The 24,016-nt window shown below is 45.3% G+C and overlaps 2 protein-coding genes across 3 annotated transcripts; both read left to right on the plus strand.

Annotated features, from left to right (window-relative positions):
* Positions 1-1,693: 1,693 nt before the first annotated feature.
* On the plus strand, positions 1,694-12,896 carry sema4ab (sema domain, immunoglobulin domain (Ig), transmembrane domain (TM) and short cytoplasmic domain, (semaphorin) 4Ab). The gene is made up of 15 exons (XM_030346433.1): positions 1,694-1,975; positions 2,379-2,547; positions 3,549-3,709; positions 4,016-4,075; positions 4,242-4,340; positions 4,587-4,689; positions 5,079-5,192; positions 7,010-7,137; positions 7,440-7,621; positions 7,704-7,848; positions 8,375-8,564; positions 9,103-9,218; positions 10,584-10,747; positions 11,000-11,094; positions 11,228-12,896. Exons 2-15 carry the CDS (start codon positions 2,451-2,453, stop codon positions 12,085-12,087), a joined length of 2,514 nt encoding a protein of 837 aa, XP_030202293.1. The 5' UTR covers positions 1,694-1,975; positions 2,379-2,450; the 3' UTR covers positions 12,088-12,896.
* An 852-nt stretch (positions 12,897-13,748) lies between these two features.
* On the plus strand, positions 13,749-21,990 carry si:dkey-81h8.1 (membrane-spanning 4-domains subfamily A member 15). 2 transcript variants are annotated; one of them, XM_030348016.1, is made up of 9 exons: positions 13,749-13,969; positions 16,075-16,186; positions 16,626-16,739; positions 17,079-17,135; positions 17,237-17,374; positions 19,227-19,274; positions 19,456-19,569; positions 20,073-20,198; positions 20,368-21,990. In XM_030348016.1, the coding sequence occupies exons 2-9, from the start codon at positions 16,091-16,093 to the stop codon at positions 20,485-20,487; spliced, it is 813 nt and encodes a 270-aa protein (XP_030203876.1). In that variant the 5' UTR covers positions 13,749-13,969; positions 16,075-16,090; the 3' UTR covers positions 20,488-21,990. The 2 variants fall into 2 exon arrangements, with proteins under 2 accessions (XP_030203876.1, XP_030203877.1); XM_030348017.1 differs by lacking the exon at positions 19,227-19,274.
* The last annotated feature ends 2,026 nt before the right edge of the window (positions 21,991-24,016 follow it).

A 24,016-nucleotide genomic window follows, 5' to 3' on the forward strand; every position in this document is an offset into this window, starting at 1 on the left:
ATTTCCGCTTGGAGATTTTTCGACAGGCAATAAGTTGAATAAGCCTACTAGACGCATAGCATGCATATCAAATTTATATGGATTTACGAGTGAACACGAAAACGTTCTCTTGTATGAATTTCTCCTTCCTGAAATTATTATTATTATATGCATAATATATGTGGTAAGTTAACTCTGTGTTATTACAATGAAATAGATGGACGGATAATCTAGATCAACATAGACAAAACAAGACGTAGTTATTTTACAAAAAAAGCTTTTGATGCGTCCCAAACACTGCTGCTCAGGACTGTTCGGTCTGTGAGGCAGTATCTCTCTTGGCCATGACCAGCTTCAGATCATCGCCTACACCTGAATGAAGCGGTGCTCTTGCGGCTGACGCTGCCTCCTGATAGGCTGGTAGGTAACACGGATGAATAAATAGGATTGGTTCCACAACAAAAAATGTCCCAATGTCTCGAATAAAACACATTGTTGGTTGGCATCACGTTTTTTTTAATGTTACATGTTTTGACAATATGACCTTCATCATTATATCTACTTCAAAGAAACCAAAGAGGTTAAATATTTTAAATACTTTTATTAACTGGAATCTAGGCCTTGGGGTCATGGCAGCTACTTCAAACATACCCTGTGGTTACATAATATATTTAGGAGATTATAACAGTACCTTGAAAAGAAGGCTATCTTAGGTCCAAACCGTTTTTAAAAGGTAGCCAAATTAAGCATAGGGTTGCCTAATAAAGCATAGGCATGACCACTAGCCCCAGTATGCTTCTAGTCGGAGCGTGCTCCATGGACTGACCGGTACTACCCGGCCCGCATCCCTCCCTCATCCTTCCAGCCCAGAGTTCACCGCGGCGGCTGTGTACTCAGGGCTCCTGTGACGTATCTGCTAAGCCCTTCAAATCTGCTTTTCTCTGACAGAAGACCTGCTCCTTTCTCTGCTGCTCAAGATTAACACAAACGACCCTTTTTGTAAAGTTTAAGGTAAATTAGAAATTCAGTCTAGGAAACAATACATTTTACTAAATGCATTTGGTCAATAACTATACCAGTTAGAAAGTAGACACCTCTCGATTGGTTCAGAACGAGAGCGCAGGCGAATTAACGGGACTTGAGACATTAAGCAACAGAACGGACCTGCAGCGGAGAGGAGATCCCTCCTCAACCCGCACCTTGAACCCGCCTCTAGATCGAAATAACAAGTAAGAAAAAGTAAAAGATGAACGTCACTGGTCGTAGGCTAAGGTAGGCTACCTCATGTAGTTTGGCTAATCAGATAGGAGTAAGAATGTGACAGTGTATGCTGTTGCCTCTCTGTGATGAGTATGTATGCTCTCCCCGTATCACCTGGATTTCTTCCCACACAGAATGTATAAGCCAGCATGTTGCTCCTGCTAGTGGACTTAGGCACTGAGCCAACTTGCTGCAGATATGGGTTAAATGCATGAATCCAATTCCCCTCAGTGGACACACTTTGCATATTATACAGGAAAACATTTTCGTGGCCCGTAAATAGTTTATCATTGCAGTGTGTCTAAATGATGCCATAATGAATAACCCTATATTAACACATCTCTCACCTTAGCCATTGGGTTAAAAACAAATCTTGCCTCCCAAAGTCTACGAGCGCACGCACTGTCATCCACGTGACTCAAACCCTCGGTGCGTTCGCGCTGTTTTCACCACGGCCTGTAGATGGCGCATGCGCGTAGCGGTCGACAACTGTTGCTGGCGAGAGGAAGCACGGACTTCTTGTTTTTGTTCTTGGAAACCGTCAAGGCGAAACGTTAAAAGTGCTTTTCCGTTATCTTCCGCTATTTCATAGCTTTGCTGATGATAATAGCATATAAGGCGCCATCGAAACGCTTCTAAACAATGAGCCGTCCGAGTGAAAGACAAAGTGCTGAGAGTAATGTAAAGGATTGACATGCTGCAGATTATGTGCTCCCATGCTTCGATGAACAGCACGGTAAGGGAAACCTGTGTTGGTGATAATAACATGACATGATCTCAAAGTGCGAGTATAAACTTGGCATATTGTTCACATCACAGACGAAGCGTCTTTGACAGGGCGACCACCTGGGTATTGAACACTAGTATTGGGTCGGTGTATGAATCGACTGAACTGTTTACACGCTCTTCTTCAGGCTGCGAGTGTGAACTGCGTTGGCCGTTAGTCATATGGTTACATATCGTCTCATATACCGTACACACCCAACTCAATATCAGAGTATGCTGTGTCAATTGTTACATTATTACTAAAGGACTGATATTGGCATGTTTTGTTAGTACCAGAATCTCACCTATGACACCAAAAGGTCTGCCATACTCCCATGTTGTCAACATTTCCTTGAAATACTCTATTTTCACAGATACAATGACTGACAGGGGGCTTTTACTGTGGCTGGATCCTCACCTGTTTTGAGGCTGTGCATCTCTTGGGAATGGCACAACAGGGCATAGCGTGGCTCCCCATGGTGTTGTGGGCTGTGTTGGTTCCGTGTTCTGCATGGCTGACTCCACGCATCTCCTTTCCAGAAGGTCAGTGGATGGTGAATGTGACGGTTAAGTGTGGTTTTTATTTATTTCGACAATATACAGTCATGTTGGCTGATATGTATATCAGCCAAGTATATTTATTCATTACCTACTAAAAACAATTGCAGCAAATCTAGAAAAGAACCAGGCCTTAAAGGAGTCTGGTAATAATAGCATATATTTTCTATTCGAAAGGATGCACTTGCAATACTATAAATTCTCTCTTACATATGTCTATAAACGTGTTATAAACACATGTAGACATTCTACACTGTTTTTACGAGTAGCAACAAAAAGCCCTGTAGTTGAAACAAATACAATGAGCAGAAACTTGGCTCATAGCCTTATTTAAACATTTCTTGAATTGCAAAATCAAGAAATGAATGAACAAACGTATTCGGAAATGGATGGCACAATTCAAACGGGATCAGAAAATAATTGGTTGCTTTCCAAACTAATGTCCCATGGTAGACAGGGGCTTAGGCCCTCTCCTGTTCCTGTTTTCACAGGGACAGCCCATCAACCCCTTTGCGTAGAACAAGTTTCACAAAAAAATCACAAACCGATGCAGAGCGATATGGCTGCTGAAACAACTTTCAGTGCAACATGTTTTATTTTTTGCCCGGTGACGTGGCCATGATAGCCAATCGATTACGAAAGACAAGTTTCTACTGAGAAATAATGACTGATATTGTTTTGGAAGAACATTTGCTGTGCTGATGGTAAGCCACTCTAAACTCTGGCCAGAGTGCACTACTGGACCCAGGAGGGACTGAAGACCGCAACCCCTTTTTCACTGTCCTTATAAATAAATGTTCAGTTTCAGACGCCTTTTGGTAGGGCCAATTCACTGGTTTCCTGACATTGGTGGGGACACATCCCTCCCTACTAAAACCTATGCCCTTGCATTTAGCAGTGTGAGTGTTTTTGAGCGTGGTGACTAGCGACGTGTCCACACTGACTTAATGTGCAGGCTTAACGTTGTAGTCTCCCTGGCGGTGCAGGTTCCCCCGGGAGGCCTCTGGTCCGCTTCCACAGGCCAGACGTGGGCAACACCACGCTGCTGCTGCTCAGCGAGGACGGGGACACGCTGTTTGTTGGGGCGCGTGATGCTGTGATATCCCTGGATGTGAGCCAGGAGGGGGCCATGGGGATTAGGAGTCAGGTAGGGGCAATATTACACAAGGATCTGCGCCCATCCACCCAGTCACCCATTCGTGGATCACATTCAGGAGTGTGTTCCATGATATTTTGCAGTTATTCATTTTTTTTTAAATAATATTTCTAATAACTATTGATAAAGTTAAGTAGAGAGCTGGCCCAAAAATATATCTGTGTGTTTGAGTGAAACTATTTAGTTTTGAGTACAACAACATCATCTACTCTTTATATAACCAATTCAACTTATTGATGCTGGGGATTCAAAGATCACAACTGTTAAACAAGTGTCTCTCACCTTTTTTCTTTTCAGCTGGACTGGTCTCCATCAGAAAATGACCTTCAGCAATGTTCAATGAAAGGCAAGGAAATGGTAAGTGTTTGGAAACAAATCGCTCCTTCTCAGGATGTCAGGTTTTTCTCCCTAGAAAACTATGTGGATTTTCCCCCTATCTCAATTAAATGTACGCTTTAGTTATAACTTGGCTGTTGTTTTGAAACGATCTTGACTTACCAGGGGTTTATTTTATTCTGTTTAGATGGATTGTCCAAACTTCATACGTGTGCTGCAGTTTCTGAACACCACGCACATGTACGCCTGTGGGACGTACGCCTTCAGCCCGCGTTGCACCTACATGGTGAGTGGAACATTATGTAGCACTAACGAGTGACAATGTTGCCCTGGTATGTAGCACCCAACCCCCTGTGTCTGGTTAACCTGAGCCTCTAACAGATTGCGGAGCTCTGACTATTGCCTCATAGCATTTAATGGATTCACCCCGTTTATATTCTGCCTATCCACACTTTGCTGTTCGGTGGTTTGTGTTCTGTCCTGCTCTGTCTTTGTTTTGTTTAATGTTGCTTATTTCGGTGAACATGCGTAGCTCACCGAGAACCTGACGATGACGAGCCAGAGCAGCAAGCCAGAGGAAGGCCGGGGTCGCTGCCCCTACGACCCCTACCAGCGCAACACCGCCATCACCGTCGGTAAACACACCAGCTCAACGCGCTCCGTTCAGGGGTCCGCTATTGGCTTATCTAGAAACCCTGTATGCAGCATGTATCTGTTTTAATGTTTTTAACTGATCTAATGTTCTTGGCATTGTCAGAGACAACATTTTTTCATACAAAATGTACAACATGATGACACTAGTAGTTCTGCATTCAGAGAAAAGTATTATGTCATGAAGCTCTTCACAGAAAGGCACTGATGTGTTGCCATGCCTGAATAGCCTTTTAATTTGCATAAACTCTGCAGTAGTACCTTGTCACACTCTCAGTTGTGTTCTTCCCCAGTGCACACACCTGTGTTATTAGAGCAGAGTTCAGTATGTGACTTGATGTTTGCTGCGGATGGCCTCTGTGCTGTGATTCAGATGGAGAGCTGTACACGGCCACGGTTGCGGACTACAGGGGCAACCGGCCCGTCATCTCCAGACACCTCAGTCCCGTGGACCTCAAGCTGGACGACACGCTGGGCTGGCTGGAGGGTGAGCAGGGGGGTTGCTTTTAGTTCCTCATCCTGTGGCAAACATTGAAGCTGGCTGGGCTTTTCCTATGGGGAACAGGCCTGGTTAAGAGGGTTATATTTGGGTGTGCGTGTCTTGTCCTGTATGGATGAGACGAGGTCCATAAATTGCCCTCAATGGAAACCTGACCCATTTCAGCTGATGGGCCATTCACACACAAACTCTTGATTAGCTCAGAAGAATCCGGTCCGGAGATCATCAGCCTTTGACACCAGCAACACACAACAGTTCACAAATACTCCGTACACTTGGTGGTGCCTGGCTGGGGCGTGTAGGAGGCAGGACGTGATGCAGAAAAGTATGCAGCGCAAGTCCCAGTGTTTTGTTTACAACACAGCGAAGATGGCGGGGGAGGATCCAACTCCTAACCCCATCCCTTATCCACAGTATCCACAGAAGAGTGGGCCGCTGAGAGAAGAACTTTAAAATACAGGCTAGAAGAGAAAAGTATGAAGCAGCTCCTCCCCGAGCACCCGCTTTGGTGTCACATGATAGAATAGTCCTCCACACTAGGGGCCTGGTATGTTCAACCCGGTGGGGGCGGATAATAATACAGTCCCACAGCCAGGGTATTCCCAGGAGAACGTCCGACTTGCGGTGTGTGTGTGTGTGTGTGTGTGTGTGTGTGTGTGTGTGTGTGTGTGAAAGGCATCTTTGAGATGAAATGATCAAATTTAAATATAAAGCTAATATCATCACGTTTGTAAAATGTGAACCCATTTTGTTTCAACATCCGTTTTGGTTGTTGAAGAGCTCTTTGGTGACTCTGCTGCGTTGATCCCCATCATCTTCAACGTGGCGTCCTCGCTGTTCCATACTGGTGGATCCACATGTCTTCCTTCTGAGCCACTTCGTGACATCATGTCTCTTTCCTTGAGGCCCTGTGACTGTGAGGGACGGTGGCTTGCTTCAGTCCAAAGGGGAATTTTTGTTTTACAGATATTTGGTGCCATCTGTTGTTGTGAAAGTATCAAGACATTTAAAGGTCTTGACCCCAAATGATACACCCGCATTAAACCCCTTTATGTAAGCCCACTTTTTCTGTCTTATGTTTACACCGGTTAGACCGGTGTTGTTGAGTTGAGTTGTGTCTGAAAAACTTGGATAAGATGACTTACACCCTGATTATCAAGAACATCAGCACCCCTACAGCGCAAATAGATCCAAGGACATGTGCTGCACACCGCTCTCTCTTCCCTGGGCTTCGGCAGGGGGAACGACCTCAAACTCATTCGCTATAGTTCGGCGTTCAACTAAATATTGACCCTCAGTCTGGCCAGCAAGCTCAGGGACATGGTATCAACCGCTCCCACTGCCACCGTGTCCTAGACTTCCTGAGCAGCTGATTTCAGGGGGTGAAAGTGGTGTGGTGCCCCTCTAGCAGCATCACAGCCAACCAGGAGACCCCCCCCCCCCCCCCCCCACCTCCTTCATAGTGTGTAGACAGACGACACCGTATTGGAAGGGCCTTATTACTGACAACAACGAGAAGGCCTGACTCAACGAGGTAGAAAACCTTTTGGCCAGCCCCACTTTCCACTAACATTGTAAACATTATCTGTTTTTATCCTTTAATCTAAAAAAGCTTTAAACTGATCTAGGAGGGCCTAGTGTGCATTTCAATACACATTGTATTATATACTCTGTGTATGTGACCGATAAAGGTCTTTTGGACTTTTTTGAATCTGTGGGACAACAACAGTGTCTGAAACATTAAGCAAGCTTTAAGCGAGAGCCAAATGAATGGATTATATCTAACTTCTGTTCCCTTTCTTTAGATCCCACTTTTGTCAGCTCCAGCTTCATTCCCAGCGAGGAGAAAATCTACTTCTTCTTCAGCGAAGTGGGCAGAGAGTACGACTTCATCGACAAATTCATCGTTTCCCGTGTGGCTCAGATCTGCACGGTAAGGGGCAGTGTGAAATCGTCGTTCCTTGTATGATGCATAGAGGGGAAGCTTTGTGGGCATGCAGCCATCTACAGTTTATACACGCATCTAACCAATTCCTTTGCCCCACATTGTTGATTAGTTCAGTTTGTATTAATTATCAAGGTGTGCAAAGGAAAATACTCTTAAAGTACTTTCATTTTGCATACATCCAAAAATCTGAAAAGTGTACTATAAATGAACTTTGAACCCGAAGCATAAGTAGTAGTGGTGATGTCTGGTCCTAAAGTGTCTTTTCTTATGGACCTGGTTGGTCTCAGAGCGATGTGGGTGGCCAAAGGACCTTGCAGCGGCGCTGGACCACCTTCGCTAAAGCTCAGCTGCTGTGCCAGGCCAGCAGCGAGCTCCCCTACAACGTGGTCCAGGACATCACCGACCTCCCGCCACCAGAGGGCGCCCCTGCAGACGACACCTTGTTCTACGGCATCTTTACCTCCCAATGGTCGGTGGATCAGACTGCTACGGTTTTATTCTTGGAGCTCAACACTTTAGAAATAAACAAAGTGATTGTTGGTGTTTGTTAGGTCGGTGAATTCTGGCCAATCGGCAGTGTGCGCCTTCCGCCTGGGGGACATCAAGGCGACGTTCTCCAGGAACTACAAGGTGTTGAACCGGGACACCCTGCGCTGGAGCACACGGGTCCAGGAGAAGGTCGCAAATCCAGGAGAGGTACGTGGCTTTTCCTTTTGGTGGTCCAAAACATCCACTCATCATAGGAAGGGGATGACTCTGAATGAATGAATGATCGTGTGGACCACACTGCTGCCGGTGCATGGGCCCCCCCCGTGGAGACACCTCCACCCAGCTCCACCTCCTCCCTCATTGGACCGTGACGTGCATGCTGCGGTGTGCTTCTTATCGGTTATTTTATATGCAAGTTGTGTGGTTTGAAATAGTTATGACTGTTGGCCAAACATTTATTTTTTGAAGTACATGGCTGACTTTGACATTGGATTGACCAACATTATGGTCATAACTGTAAATCACGATGTCGTCTAGCAGGCCTATCAAGTTGAACCAATATTAAGACAGAACAAGCACTGTTTTTCTTGGAGAGGTTACAAAGAATAGGCCTGCAACGTTTAGGAGATAAGGTAGGACATAATTATAATAATGCATTAATGATGTTAATTGTCTGCCAACCTTCATGCTCTTTTGTTCATGCGTTTTGCTCTGATCTGCCCGTTTCCCACAGTGTGGTCTTCACAACGCATCAGACAACACGCTTCGTTTTGTCAAAGACAACTTCCTAGCAGACGACAGTGTACAGCCAGTTGGGAGGAGCCTGACGATGGTGTCACATGACAAGAAATACAGCCATCTCGCTGCCCAGCGGGTCCGGGCCGCCAACCACAGGGACTACACAGTACTGTTCCTACTCACAGGTAGATAACCCCAGGGACTACACAGTACTGTCTCTACTCAAAGGTAGATAACCATACTACACAGTACTGTTCCTACTCACAGGTAGATAACCCCAGGGACTACACAGTACTGTCTCTACTCACAGGTAGATAACCATACTACACAGTACTGTTCCTACTCACAGGTAGATAACCCCAGAGACTACACAATACTGGTCCTAATCAAAGGAAGCTAACCATTACGACTGCACAGTGCTGGTCCTACTCACAGGTAGCAAACCACAAGGACTACACAGTACTGTCTCTACTCACAGTTAGCTAACCATAGAGACTACACAATACTGTGTAGCCATAGGGACTCATGAGGAAGGAAACTATTGTATGGTAAACTTATTCTAGAGCCTTTTTCACAGCAATGTTGCTTTTCCACCAAAAATTTGAATTAAATAATTAGTGTCTGCAATTGGCTAACATCACTCTTTAGATGATCACCTCAACAAGGCCGGTCGGTGTTCAACCAGACCGGTGTTAACCCCGATCTCTTTGACCTCCCGTCCAGACTCGGGTTACCTCCACAAGGCAGTGCTGCTGGAGCAGGGGGCTCACATCGTGGAGGAGGTCCGGGTCTTTGAGCAGCACCAGTCCACCGTCGGCATGCAGCTCTCCGTCTCCCAGGTAGGTGTGTGACCTATAGCTGTGCTAGGCCGGTATCAATATCAATACTTCCAATAGTTCACATTACTTGTAAGGGAAAATTGCAGCACTCCATTTTACTGTACATTCAACACCAAATAAGTTAGCAAGGAAGAGCAAACACTATATTAAAACTAAATTATAAAAACAGCCTAGTCTAATTATATTTAAAGGAATTAACTTTCGAGCGACACACTTCTCTGCTCTGGAAGGACATGTGTACTGTGACAAAATGTGTTTGAAGACATCAAAGATTAAACTTCCTCCTTTAGCTTCCTCATGAGTTCTGACTCTTTGCTAGGTGCAGACAAGTTTCGGTCTCAGAATGCAAACTGCCAAGCGCCATAAGCCTTGAGACTCATTCAGCAGAAAACCATGTTAGGGACATTGGCAACCTTAACGGGTTTAATTTGGGAAGATGTATCTTCAGCAATAGCTCCTTTCCAGTCAAGGCTAGTGTGCATGGGATTCTCTCCAACTGCAGTGCCACACACACACATTATATATACACACACACATATACTGTGTGTGTGTGTGTGTGTGTGTGTGTGTGTGTGTGTGTGTGTGTGTGTGTGTGTGTGTGTGTGTGTGTGTTTGAGAGAGAAAACGCATGCATCAGCCTTGTGTTTAACCTGTAGAGGGCGATGTGAGTCTATATTTGCATCTTATTCTGGGATCAGTTGGATCAGTAACTATCACCACTCTGTGACCGCCGTGCATCACTCCCCATCTGAAAGCGGTTCTCAGATCAGGGCAGCATCTAGCCAGGGCGTCCCCTGATGCATACCAGGCTACCAATGTTTGGGGTTTACTTCTTCTTTGAAAGAACATGCCTGCTGTGTTTTATTCTCCACTTTTACAGTGCATTCATGTAGCTTAAGCTTTTCCCCAAAGTGACTTACAGTAGGCACCTTCAAATATGATTATTAACTTCTTTGTGATATTTACTTTTGTTTTTGCTTCATATTGTTTTATAGTGTAGCACATGCAGAAGCTTCTATCATCGCTGTAACACGGGGAATTGGTTAGCCTAGCGACTGATGTACTTGAACTTAGTTCTATGAACATCCTTTCTGTACCGGCAGCGATATGTTGATGCACTTCTTATGAAAAATGTGCATATTGTAAGTCGCATTGGATAAAAGCGTCTGCTAAATGCCCTAAATGTAAATGTAGGAATATTGTTGTGTCCTTGTGTACATGGTGGTTAATGCAGAAAGAAAGTAAATTAAGTTATTATTATTATTATCCATAAAAGACAAGGCATCCCTAGCTTGTTGTTGGTAGGGCATGTGTGTTACGATTAGTCCTCCTGACGGCCCTCTAAAGCTTGTTGCCCCCCCACAGGGCGTGGTGTTCGTGGGTACGTCTGAGGGCGTGGTCCGGGTGCCGGTGGCCAACTGCTCCTTCTACCCCAGCTGTGCCCAGTGTGTGCTGGCCCGCGACCCCCTCTGCGGCTGGGACCACCTGGGCAGGGCCTGTGTGGAGGTCTCTGCTAGCCCGGCCAGCCTGTAAGTACCGCAGCACCTCTCGGACTGAAGTCACAAGGCGTTGTCAAACTCAGACACCGTCTTTTTAAGATGAATGTGGTGAATGGGCTTCTCTGCCTACCTCCTCTTATCGTACTTATGTCAAAGAACAACAGGATGGGAGTGCAGGAGGAGGTGAATTCAATTATTGAGGGTTTGATATGTTCCCATCTCTTTTTATTTATTGTTTCTTATTGTTATTTTACTTATTGTTTCTTATTGTTTTCCCCCCAGAGGTCAGGATGTGGATGAGGGAAATGTGGAACAGGTCTGCCTTACAGCATCTTTATCCCCAAGGAGTCGCTTTGGACTGGACCAACTGACGACAGGTGGGTTCGCCTGCACCCGGCCCCTCAAACAGGCCCTCTGCTGGTCTTCCGCCCCCCTCAATTCATTTGGTAGTGATGGATTATCAGGGATAAAACCTTGTTTATTTCCCCCCCCCGTCCCCCCGTCCCCCAGGTGAGACGGTGACGGTGTCCGTGTCCCTGAACGAGGTGGTGCGGCTGCAGTGTCCCGGGACGTCCCGCCACGCCCAGCGCACCTGGGAGCGCCCCGACAGCCGCATCTCCCCCGACCTCTACCTGCACCCGGGGGACGGCAGCCTGCGCTTCGTGGTGACCCCGGCCACGCTGGGCAAGTACCTCTGCCTGTCCACGGAGAACGGCCACCGGCAGACCCTGGCCGTCTACCACGTCAGGCAGAAGACGGCGCCGCCGACCCCCACCCCCCCCGCCCGGCCCCGCACCACCCCCACCCCCGCCCCCCCCACCTGGACGGCGACCACGCCGGGAGGACTGAATCCGGCCTCCACCACGGGGGTGTGGTCCAAGATCAGCGCGGAGGTGAGGCGGCACATGGAGGGCGTGTCGGCGGCCAGCGCGGCGCCAGGGACTCTGCGGCCCACCGGCCCCGGGGCGGTGACCCTCGGCGGCCGGCCACGGGACCCGGGGCTGGAGGACGGGGAGCGGCTGCCGCGGGCGCGGGCCCCCAGCTACCTGAAGGAGCTGGTGGTGGTGTCGGTGCTGCTGGCGCTGTGCCTGGGCCTGCTCCTCACCGTGGCGCTGTTCGCCATCCGGCAGCGCTGCCGCAAGCGCACGGCCCCCCAGGCCTCCGACGGCAGGGGGGGCCCGGGCGAGAGGGAGGCCCTCCGCGGGGAGCCCTCGCCACGCGCCAGCGGCAAACGCTGTAACGGGCACGGAGCGCACGGCAGCCAAAGCAACGGGCAGGTGGGCAGCGCCGCGCCCAAGGGGTCCAACGGGCACCTCCCCAACACGCCCATCTGCCCCCCCCCCCCGTGTGGGGTCACTCCTGTCGGGTGACACGGTACGTGCTCCTGTGATGGACCAATGCTTCCTTCCCCCTTGGGGAACCGGTACTCAAACCAAGACTTGCTGCTTCTCTGACGGTACGCGACCGTGATGTTGCTGTGTACATATCGTTCAATACAGTGAATGATGCTGTTATAAAAAAGAATTTGTCCACATTTCCAAAAGGGGATCCACTGAATGGACGGGGATTTAATAAAGGAAGAGGCATTCCATGGTCTTTTCTTTGGCAAAGGTGGTACAAATATATATATCAAATCATGTCATTTTATTTTTAAGTGGCATTTTTTAAGGAAATTCCAATTCCCATGAATGTACTCTATACAACGGACCAACCACTTTCCAGTAGCATTTCACTAGTGATGAACAACCACACCACTCATCTGTTCTATGACCACTACCATGTTGTTATTTAGTTGTTTTAGACGCTTCAGGTTAGACTGGGAGATGGATTTCAGACATCCTGGACCGCAGTCACATCCATTACCCATTTGCCGTACCGCTATGTGTGCATTGACCATGTGTAGTGCTTGAGGAGAAACCATTAAAGAACAATGCACCCACGAGATGTAAATTGAGCATGTTAACTCATCCCCAGTCATAATTTTCTTATTCAACAAATCAAAGTGTGCCGAAAAATAATATTGTATAAAAAACGTGAACATAACTACCTTCTACAGCTCGTGTCTGATGACAACTTGTCAAAGCTGGCATTAACCAATCAGCATGGTTCTGTTCCGCCTGTGGTGGCTAGCCAGTTCGGTCACTTTTGCACAATCCAAATAAATGACATTCCACTTAAACGTTGTCCTCCTGTGTTGTTGATCATATTACAGGTTGCAACAATTTGCATTAGCTAGGATGCCATTTAAAAATAAATAAAAATTACTAACATTTTAGGTCGCTCTGAATTAGTCGTGCAGTAATCGCTGGCATCAAGGCTTTGTTAAGACGTGAGAATAAAGAATTGGGTGACTTTAACTTTAATTTTACATTAGTTTTTTAACTATGCTTAATTCCTAGATGCAGTTATTGATTAGCATTATAGATTTATGAGCAACTGTTTCATTGTAATTGGCTATTTTGCTTTCATAAACAAGTGGGAGCCTTTGAACAATAACATTGAGGGAATATCATGTTTTCTGTCTCATAGGAATCGCCTCGGTCAATCAGAGCCTTTGTATTATAAAGTCCCTGCAGCATGTGAAAACTAACCCATGTATTTTTCAGATAACGGTTACATTTCTCTGAATCCAATGCATAAAACCTGGAATGTGACCTAATCTGCATTTAATTGAATCGATTACTTTAACATACTATTTCAATTCAAACAGTCTTTACTTTTATACCATAAAATAATATTTGACCCACAAATGATGACTTGGACTACAGGCTTTCTTGGTAATAGATGATGGTAATGTGCAAAGTCCAGTTAACAGCATGGAGCATATTTTGAACAGTACAAGATTATTTAAGTAGCCTATGTGACCCAATCACAATGGTCGTATACAGTAAAGAAAAAAAAGAGTGCTACATTGCAGATGAATCCACTGCTTCATATTTTTTCGTATTATAATATGAGGGCGCCGTTCCAATGTATTTTATGGACTGTGATGTGTTTGAGGTGTGAGTGGGTCTGCTGCGTCGGTACTGCAGCGCCAGCAAAAATAGTCCTGAGTCACGAGGCGTCCTCAACAGCACCCTGCTGCATTCAGCGCGTCTCCCGTTCCCCTGCAGCCCGGCCCGCCCCACACACCGGCTACAAGCCCCGCATCTCTCCATCGTAGTTTCGAGCCCAAATCAAACCAAACAAGTCGGATAAGAGTGCGCCATCGTAAAAAAAATCTAATCGGACGACGGTCGATTCCAGGTGGAGGTAAGACCCGTGTTGTCCCGCATGGAAAAGTATAGCGATCGGTGACGGGACGTGACGTCCTCTGAGATGACTAGCCTACCCTTGATGTCAGGTACCGGGGAGTAGTGAATGTGTTTTTATCAAGATACAGCATATGACACCCAGGTCCAACCGAGGCTCGGTAGTGCAGCATGCATGATGCTGAGTGTGTGGATGCTGATGTTAAGAGGTGTCTGGTGGATGCTGATGTTGGAATTGTCTGGTACCTGCATGATGCAGGGTGCGGATCACTGTAGTCTGACTTGATGCCGCAGTACGCCTGGAGTCGCGCCAGGTTCTGCGCCTGCTCTCCGAACTTCTGCAAGGCCACATACATAGGCTAATTGCAGCGGAATAGATTGTGTACGTCTCTGAAACGACTTTTAGTTTTATTCTAAAGAACCTCCGTTTGACAAACAGAAAATCACGTTCACTGGCAGTGTTCTTCATCGTGAATCAATGTATTTTTATTATATATGATTAAAGCTATCCCTGAACCGGATTTGTTTTGGATATTTGGATAGCAGATTTTAAAGGCATTTGTTTTATTAAAACAAAACTGGTGATCCTTCAGACGAGGCCTGCATTAGTCCTATGTTATATCCAGGGTTAGAAGACAGGCGTGTTGTGCATTGTGGGCCGGGCCTGGCCCGCCGTCACCCTCCGTCGTCCTTAGAGGGCTTCGTAAAGAGAAAAGCACGTTCATACTTTATTTACTCATCATTTCAAATCTGATTCTTCTTCTGGTTTCAAAGGACCTGAACGCACGCAGGACAAACTTTATGGCAGCAGCTCAATGTTGTCCATACCTGCTCCAAATCAACTATCAAGCATCTGGATTAAGATAGCCATCCCATCAGCCTATGATAATTCAATCAGTCGGGCCTTATCAATAGCCTAGGCCTACATGTTTACGGTTTGAGATGATCAGTGTAATACGTTGATGCCGAGAGGGAATTCCCTGACATAAGTGCCGTGTTTGTTCCAGCTGTGAGAATTTTTTGACCAATGAATTATTCTATAACAGAGGTTTTGACGAGCCCCGTCGGGGATAGGCCTACCCCTTTTGCATTAGGAAGGGGCGCTTCAAAAAAATGTTTGTCGTTCTCGGGCATAGCATACCAACACAAACATAGTGCCAGTTCTTTCAGTCAATTAGGTTCCGTAAAATAAAGGGGGGTTGGACTTGAGTTAAGTGAAAGAGATCAACCTATTCTGTTCTTGATGCTTGTGACTGTCTCAGTCCTTAGGCTACTAAAACTTAGAGAAAGCATCAGCTGATTAGGCAAACTGCTACTCAAAATGTAACAGGGCACATTGTCAGTCATAGCTGTGTTTTGGGCATAACGCGTATTAAACATCTCCCTTCTCAACCTGGCCCAATGACCTTAACGTTCTCCGCGGAGCAGATAGGCTACATATGAATGAAGAACAAAGGATCCAGCCTCAAAGCCTAAAAAGGCCTCGGGTCGATATGCTATAATATAAATGGATCATACAATTGCTACATAGCTACGAATTGCTCTTCCAATAGATATTATAGAGGATCATATTTCTGGGAAGAGACATGGCTGATGCTGTCAATGCTGTAAACTTCTGGCTGTAACGATTTACAATGTGTGTCCTCATCTGCTGTGATGAGAGACTTGGAGGAAAAATACATTTCATGTCATATTTGGACCTGTTTGTGAAAAACTTTACATATGTTATTATAATAACATCGATTTAGATGTTACGCTTATTAGTGATTGATTGATACTGGTTAGTAAAGGTGTTATTCCTAAACTGAAATTCCTCTATTAGCTGTTTGAAATGTATGGTTTCCCAAAAATTGCTACAATACATGATTTCTGCAAAAGAAAGAGCTAAAGATACAGACTAAAGATAGGACATTATTTGAATAAGGAAAGTATATTTATACATGTCATACTTTTTTCAGCCACTATTTGGCGTAAACAAAACATCATCCCACATTTCTTGGGGTTAGGAGTACGAGACAATGAATGCATCTGTGTTACTGTAAGATTGTTATGAACGTCACGCAGCAAAAGATGCTTAGTGGTACTTGTCTGCTCCGTCCTGTTTAGACATCAGCCGGCCATTATGGGCATCGACAGCCAGGACCCGCTGCCCCCCACGGGGAACCTCAACCATGGGCAGGTGGAGTCCTACCACAAGATGGAGCCAAAGACCCTGGGGGTGAGCACTCCTTGTCTGGGAAAGAACAACGCATGCCCTTCAAGAATATGCACGCAAACCACAAACAGGGAAGGGGTTCATTATTCTAAAAATCGAAAAGGTTCAATCGGTAAGGTGCAGATAGCCTTTACAATGCAACCCTACCGATTGCAATTTGTCACTCCTGTCAGTTATCCAGCTGGTAAAGTAGATCAATGTTTTAAGTTTAGACAGCGTGTGTCAAAATAAGAGGAACCTTTTTTATGATTGGGGTAATGAATGTGAGAATCTAGATTATGTAAACATATACACACAAACTACCTTAAGCAGCAACTGACCTGCACCATATCTCCATCCCCCTGCTTGTTAGAAGGCACTATGTGTTCTGGTCCGGTTTCAAATCATTCCACCGATCATCCATACGGAGACTGGATCTGCTTGTGTTGTGGCTCCTCCTCAGGCGGTCCAGATCATCATCGGAGCTCTGATCCTGTGTCTGAGCGCCTCGGTGCTCCAGATCCACGAGGTCCACTTCACCGAAGACGTGTTCCTGTTCCTGATCGTGGTCATCCAGGTGACCATACCATCGTACCGTCAGCAGGACCTCTCCCAATCACCAAGAGCATCCCATTTACAGAGTCTCATCTAACCCAAATCAAGACTTTTGCATCTCAAGTAACAGTAAACAGTCCAAAACGGTTGTGATGGAGTGGGGGTGTGTGATGTCGAGGTGCCACCAGACACTTGAGACGCTAAAACCATGACGAGCTCTCAAACATCTCAAACTTTGTTAACATGTTAACTGACTTAGAATTGAACGTGTTTATCCTGCACATCATTGATACATGTAATTCTCTTTCTTAGGAATCGTACTGAAGTACTTTAGAAATTGTAATGCTCGATATCCTTCCAGGTGACCCTGTCCGGCTCAGTCCTGGTCCACAGTGGAAGGAAGCCTTCTCTCTTCTGGGTAAGTCTCAGCTCCTCAATCAAATCAGAAACACCAGCGTCAGCTCTCTTCCAACACCATGATGTTATGTTCAGTGAGCCGTCTTCCCGTTCCTTTTGCAGATCAAATGCTCACTGGTCCTGCACCTGATCAGCGCTGCGTTCGCCACAGCCGCCCTGGGCCTGATGTCCAAGCACTTGCCCTACCGCCAGGACTCGTACCACTGCGAGCACTGCCGGCGCCTGGAGCAGCACGCTGTGGTAGCTACTCCGAGGGGGGCGCTCTATGGGGCTAGGTTGTGGGGAGGCCTCATCAGGCTGCTCCGTGATTGGACGGTTCATACGTGCCATGTGGGGGCAGCAGGCCTCTGAGGGAGCGGAGGGTAGGGTAACGGGGACATCAGCGCTGCGTCCGCGTGACATATGAGCGTGTGTTGTTCGGTGGCGTTATGTTCTCATCACATCCTGTCAGAGCTCTTTGTGTCTTATTGTAAACGATCTATCGAATTATATATCAGCCACATGGGAAGATGGTCTGATGCTTGTAGTTAAACTAAATTTGGAAAAGATCTAAGCCCACTTAAAGCCGGTGTTGGTAGCTTCCTCTCCATAATATGTAGAATACGTATGTGTCGCATTTTCATTGATGTCTTTAGGGGAGAAATTTAGGTGGAACTCACTAATTGAATGGTTGTCATTAATACTGCTACTGTGGTCAAAGATGTGGACTTTAGTCGTCCTGCTGTCTCTCTTGTTCTTGGTATCTTTATTATTGCCTTCATGGGTGGTAAAGACTTGATACGGTTTAATTTAAAAGTCTCATCAGTGTATACTAAATCACTCAAATGCATTATGCGTCATTTGCCTAGTGCTGGAATGAAACAATGTTTGCACACGACAACGATCAACTCTAGAGATGAAAGAGTCACTACAAATTAAGACAATAATTGTGAGCTTGCCAAAAACCTATCAATAGTTTAACACATGCTATTCTGATCTTGGCTCACATAGTTGAGTTACAGCCAAAAATAATAAATGGACCGTTTAAAGGGCCACTATTTGACCACCATGAGCCAATACAAGCTGTTTCCAAATCTGCCCTGTGACTTGGTGACATCACTGTGGAAGAGTCCACCTAGATGTATGCTGGATCGATCCGTCCACCAGCCTGCAGTGGGCTGGGTTATCTATCCATAGTACAGCTATGTGGACGCTGCCACTTTGGTTTGTAATGGGTAAGGGTGGTACAATAGGGCCCCTTTAACTCTTCTCAAATATATCATCAACAATTATAATAAATGAAGCACTTCTTAATTTTTAGCTGGCAGCAAACCCACACATGTGAATTTTTTTTGTGTTTCTGATGGTCTTTTTAAAAGAGTGATATGAACGTTCACTTGTTATATCAGATCACATTACGCCACAGCCACCCCAATGCTTTGCTTTTTGTCGTTTATTATCGTTTGTAGAATTTTAACATTGCTCCCACTCATGCTAGTATGACAATGTATACAGTTATTGTTGTTGTTTGCTTCAAACAAGCAGACTAAATACTGCTCTCTTTACTTGTAGTTGCTGTAAAGAGCAAAGACAAACACCACAAGGTGTTTAATTTGGTTTTAGAGGTTCACGGTGTGTATCATTGATGAGACATGGGAGTTACAGAAGACAATATCTCCGCAGTGAGGCACATAACTAAAGAATCTATTCCAGTCTCAATGGCAGATCTTTGACCACAGATTTAGCACCATTGCCTTATGCAATTATGAATTATGTATACAATAATGAATGTGGGGAGCTTTGTTAAATACATTACGTGAAATATTTTTTATCAAAACCTGGCGTAATTCTAACTATGTGATCAGCATGTTAAATGATATTCAACACATTTTCTAACAAATCCTAAAATAACCCCCCATGGAAATTCCTGTTTATATAATAATGGCTCAAAAGTCATTGACATTTGAGCCCATTAGACATCAGAAACGGCAATTGAAATGAACCTCTTTGATAATCCAAGTACGTTATCCTTCTGAGGAATCAAATTTACATGACGTGATGTTTTTGAAATATCATCATCTCTGATTGTGTTTTTGTCTACTGTCCATGGCAGCAACATTGTTTCAGGAAATGCACTGGGCTAATCGAGCAAAAGTGTAAAGTAAGTAGTGTAAAGTCTGTTCCCAGTTAATATGTTGGTCAGAAAATTCTTGTGCTGTCCGTCCTCCTCAATAGATGTACCATGTTTCATTCATGTGTCTCTATGATCACTATCATGTACTGCAATGTTGTGTTGTGTCGCTACTCTCCCTTCATTGCTGCTGTGGGTTTTCCCGGGCTAGCTGCTGATCGATGGGATCCTGGGCACGCTGGTGATCTTCCTGGTGCTGGAGCTCCTCATCTGCATCACAGCCATGCTGTTCGGGCTCAGCGTGCTGTCGGCTGGAGGCAGCCAGGTGACTTCCATGCCCCGGCCCAAACTCACCCTTTCCTGTATACACTGCACTCTTTGATTCTGGGCATCCCCCTTTTTACTGCTAGTACCTAATCGGGTTCCCTGTAAGATGCACAACTTAATACCCAGAATGCACTGTAAAACCATCCACAACAGACTTATTTCTGCACTTTTTCCAATGATGCATAGATCGTTTTCTGATCTGTTTTTTCTGCATTTTATCCACGATTCTCACTGTGTACAAAAATGTGTACAAAAATGCAAAGAAGTGAAAACAATAACCGTTTCTATTTCCTCATGGCTTGAATTATAAAGTGAGCCTCGTGGGCAATAGAACCAGCGAGCTCACCCCACGCTGCTCAACTTGTACATTAGTATCCAGATAAAGAATGCAGGCGGCTAGAACAACCAGCTACATCTGGGAACAGTGATTCAGATGCAACCTTTTACTGCATTGAGCTTTCTGTGATGTAAAGAATGGTGTTCTCCTTCTTCCTGTTCCAGTCCGCCGGTCAGAGGCCCGTCTATCCACACAGCCAGCCCCCTGCGGCCCCTGTGCACATCACACAGGCCCCTGCAGCCCCCACCTCGCTGCCGGTGGTAGCCGCGGCCCCCCACAGTGGCCCCCAGGTACCTCTCAGACCGGGGGCCCCGATACGGGGAACACCGCTGACACTGCAGCGTTACACGGTGGACCAGGCCGTGGATTAAGAGAGATACATTTAAGATTATTCCTTAGAATGGATTCAGATGTGATTCATTTCTTCATCCGTCGGCTGTCTGTCCCTTAACTCTCCAGCAGGTGGCGGTGGTGGTGACGGAGCCGGAGTCGGAGCAGGTGGAGGATGACCTCAGCACGCCCCTCACTGAACCCCAGGTGGTGCCCATCGAGATACTCAGTGCTGACGAGGAGCCGTGAATCCAGCCTGCTTTCTCTCTTCATGTTGGGGGGGTGGGGGGGATATAACACCATGGGTCACTGTCAGATTTATGTCAACCTATTCATGAATTACTACCGACTCCACAGGGTATATAGCTCTTAGAGTGGGCCCTCATTAAGAAGAAAAGGGAATTTGGAAAAATGATTTGAATCAAATTATGCCGGACTGCTGATTCCTTGTTTATTATTCAAATATTTTTGACAATGTTAAAAAAAATAATTTGGTTGTTGTCGTTGTTCTTTGTAACATTATTTCCGACATCCTCTGTGAGTAGGACAGGGCTGTTTAGAAGTAAATATTTCAAGAAGTACTGATTTTATCAGGCGTTGATCTAACCCTGTCAAGGGGGCTGGAATCAGACACTCACATGTATGTGGTTCCATTTCATGTCAGCAAAGTGGAAGTCAAAGCCAAGCCGTCTGCTGGTAGGATATCTTTCCACTTACGACTATTCTGTTGGAATTTGTAGATGGGGGAACCATTTTTCTGTCTTAATACCTGCAGAGTGCCTGCTGTGGGATTTATCCATTTTAATTTATGTTATTTTAAAACAGCATTTCACATAATCAGTATTCAATTAGTGAATAAGTGATTTATAGATGTTTTATGAATGACCATTTTGGGATCTAGGAATGTGGGATCAATTCCGTCACACGTAAGCCTTGTTTGGCGAATCATTGGAATAAAAACAGAAAAGTAGCTTAATTCAACTATAATGAAATTGGAAAGTGTTCCCCACACCTGTGACACGCTAGTAGCATATGACTGAAAACAGTATCAACGACTGTTTTCCCTACCCAAACTTTACAACGGTGCTACCTGATGTTTTACACATTGTACAACCTAGGGTACACATGTTGCTCTGTACTAAGTGTGTACTCACACATATATCGCACTGCTGTGGTTCATGTTGTATGCTAGTGTTGCTAGGTAAATATTTATACCTTCTTGTATCTGCTATTTTGGAGCTCCCTGTTTAACGTCAGATGCAGACGCAGTCACAGCAGTTGTTAGGCTAAGCATGTAAGATGTGCTGGAGAACCCTGTCTTCATTGGAACACAACCGTCCTCATCGTCCACAGAACACGAGGTTCCACGTATCAAGCCCTTTTCAGAGTAATGCTCACCTGAGGAACCATTTACAACTCATTTTGTGTCCCTGGATACGTGATCATGCATTTCTGATTTCATTTCATTTTGATTTCATTATGTTCATCAGTGTTATTATGTTGCATGGTGCTAAACATTTCTAGCAAAACTGAGAGAGATTCAAACACTTCCATTGGGCATATTTATTTTCCATTCCTGCACAGATCAAATCATTTGGACATGTTTTTAGATCAATGTTTTATATACCAATGTTCCATGTATTGTTTTGTTTGTAGTTTGTTTTATTGATTTCACAACTGTTGGACACCTTCACTTATAAGACTTATATACGTGAGATTATCTCTCACTAATAAATTAATCTCAAAAGGAAATATCTGCTGGTCTCAATTTAAACCGATTATTTTGTTTACACTGCACACCTAATTACACTATTAGGTGTAGGGTTTTAAGAGGAAAAGAGTTCAGTTTAAATAGGGTGATTTCATATAATATGACTATCCGTGACTAGGAGTACGTAAGGTTAACATAGGGTTACAAATGCATTGCTACTGGCTATAGTGTTCAATAAACGACAGCAGAAAGAGAGATTAAGAGTTTTCCATGAGGGTCACCATTCAAGCCCTCTCATAATAATAATAATAATAAATGAAATTGATATAGCGCTTAATATGGTACTCTAAGACGCTTAAGTATATGTATATACTTAAGTTATACTTATGTATATATCCCATATGTATTCCTCGACCCCGTCGCTGGCCCTTTAAATCTCTGGTCTCTGGAACATCTTTCAGAAAGGCCATGGATATAATGATACCAACACACGCCCTGCTGGAAGAGTTCCCTGAGCACTGTGCTATGAGTAGTGCCAATGCTATGCTGCTGATGTTTGATCACCATTACCCTTGAGCTGACCGACTATGAGTAACACAGTTTAATGAAGCCCAGATATCCTCGCCCTTTAGTTTATTATCGTTGGTCATGTTCTATTGGAGATACAGCTTGGTCAATATGCCCTTTCCTAGAGCGTCATTCGAGTACAAACATAGGAGTAGGCACAGAACTGGCACGGGTAGTAGGCTACCCTAGTGAGGATAAGGACCAGTGCTGGTACAAAACACATTTGGAGTGACAGGGGGCAGGACCAATGACGGGAGTTGGTCATATATCTTAAAACTGTGTCTCCTTTGATGTCTCTCTCCCTCTCTCTCTCTCTCTCTCTCTCTCTCTCTCTCTCTCTCTCTCTCTCTCTCTCTCTCTCTCTCTCTCTCTCTCTCTCTCTCTCTCTCTCTCTCTCTCTCTCTCTCTCTCTCTCTCTCTCTCCATCTCAGACATGAATGGATGAACTCCTTTGTCATGAAAATGTTTCCACATACTGTCAAACGGATGGCGCGTTCATCGTGCTGGTGATAACGAGACGGCACGCCAGTGATGACGCTCAAGCTTACGCGTGTTCCCGACATCGACCGTTCATGTGCACTGCATTGGGAATCTAAAAGTTCTTCACAGCAAGTTTCAAGTTCGAACGCCTTTATTTCCTTGAAGCCTATCATCTAGTATCCTTTTGCTTTTATTTATGAGTAGCACATTGTATTGCCACTGTATGGAAGACTACACTTGCCCTTATCTAGAGCTGGTTTACCAGTACACAACGTTTAAAACTGAGCAAAGTCGATGCCAACAGACGTTAACGTCAATCAATAGTAAAGTCATGTTCTGCCATGTTCATGGGCATCACTAGTAAATCATACGTCACCAACTGGGCAACTCTGCTATCAAAATCTGGCCCCAGTTGCAGAACGGAAGAAGAATCATAAGCGCTTCATGAGGTGATGCTCACGAGAACTTTCCGACGTCGCGAAAATGTTTTCCCCATACTTCTCATCGATGTGAACGCGCCATAACTCTGTATTCTGCGCTGCCCACTTGACCTCTGACATGACTCTACAGTATTAAATCAAAGTATAAGACAAATAAGAAAATATTTAAATAAAACCGCTCGACATCTGGATCTGTCATTGTACCTTGAGCTGGGAAGACACCAGTATGCAGATGTCACCCCCCCATGACATATTATCACCACACCTCACCACCCCCTCACCCCCCCTCACCCCCCATCAACCCCTCCCCACCCCCCTTGGTTTGGTACCAGGACACAGGTACTAGGCTAATCTTCCCTAGTTGGGTTTACTCTCCGTTCCCTGGTACATAAAGGAACAGTGAGTGCTGTGAACGTGACCTTTGACCTGTGTTTGTACTGCGAGGTGAAAGTGGTCTGTTCAAAGACGTCCTGTTCGATTTGTACGGCCAATGTAAACAAGCATCCTTCATCCTTAACTGTGTACGGAAAAGCGTTTAACACCAGAGAAGGATTGCATTAATCTGTCAGTGTTTAAAGGT

Source organism: Gadus morhua, chromosome 22, assembly GCF_902167405.1.
Source record: "Gadus morhua chromosome 22, gadMor3.0, whole genome shotgun sequence".
Lineage (NCBI taxonomy): Eukaryota > Metazoa > Chordata > Actinopteri > Gadiformes > Gadidae > Gadus > Gadus morhua.

Excerpts from the sequence above, each read along its gene's own strand:
- sema4ab (XM_030346433.1), top strand. The coding sequence starts at position 2,451 with ATGGCACAACAGGGCATAGCGTGGCTCCCCATGGTGTTGTGGGCTGTG. Across the intron at positions 5,193-7,009 it reads CACGCTGGGCTGGCTGGAGG|ATCCCACTTTTGTCAGCTCC; the intron begins GTGAGCAGGGGG and ends CCCTTTCTTTAG. Across the intron at positions 7,849-8,374 it reads AGGTCGCAAATCCAGGAGAG|TGTGGTCTTCACAACGCATC; the intron begins GTACGTGGCTTT and ends CGTTTCCCACAG.
- si:dkey-81h8.1 (XM_030348016.1), top strand. The coding sequence starts at position 16,091 with ATGGGCATCGACAGCCAGGACCCGCTGCCCCCCACGGGGAACCTCAAC. Across the intron at positions 16,740-17,078 it reads TCCTGATCGTGGTCATCCAG|GTGACCCTGTCCGGCTCAGT; the intron begins GTGACCATACCA and ends ATATCCTTCCAG. Across the intron at positions 17,136-17,236 it reads GGAAGCCTTCTCTCTTCTGG|ATCAAATGCTCACTGGTCCT; the intron begins GTAAGTCTCAGC and ends TTCCTTTTGCAG.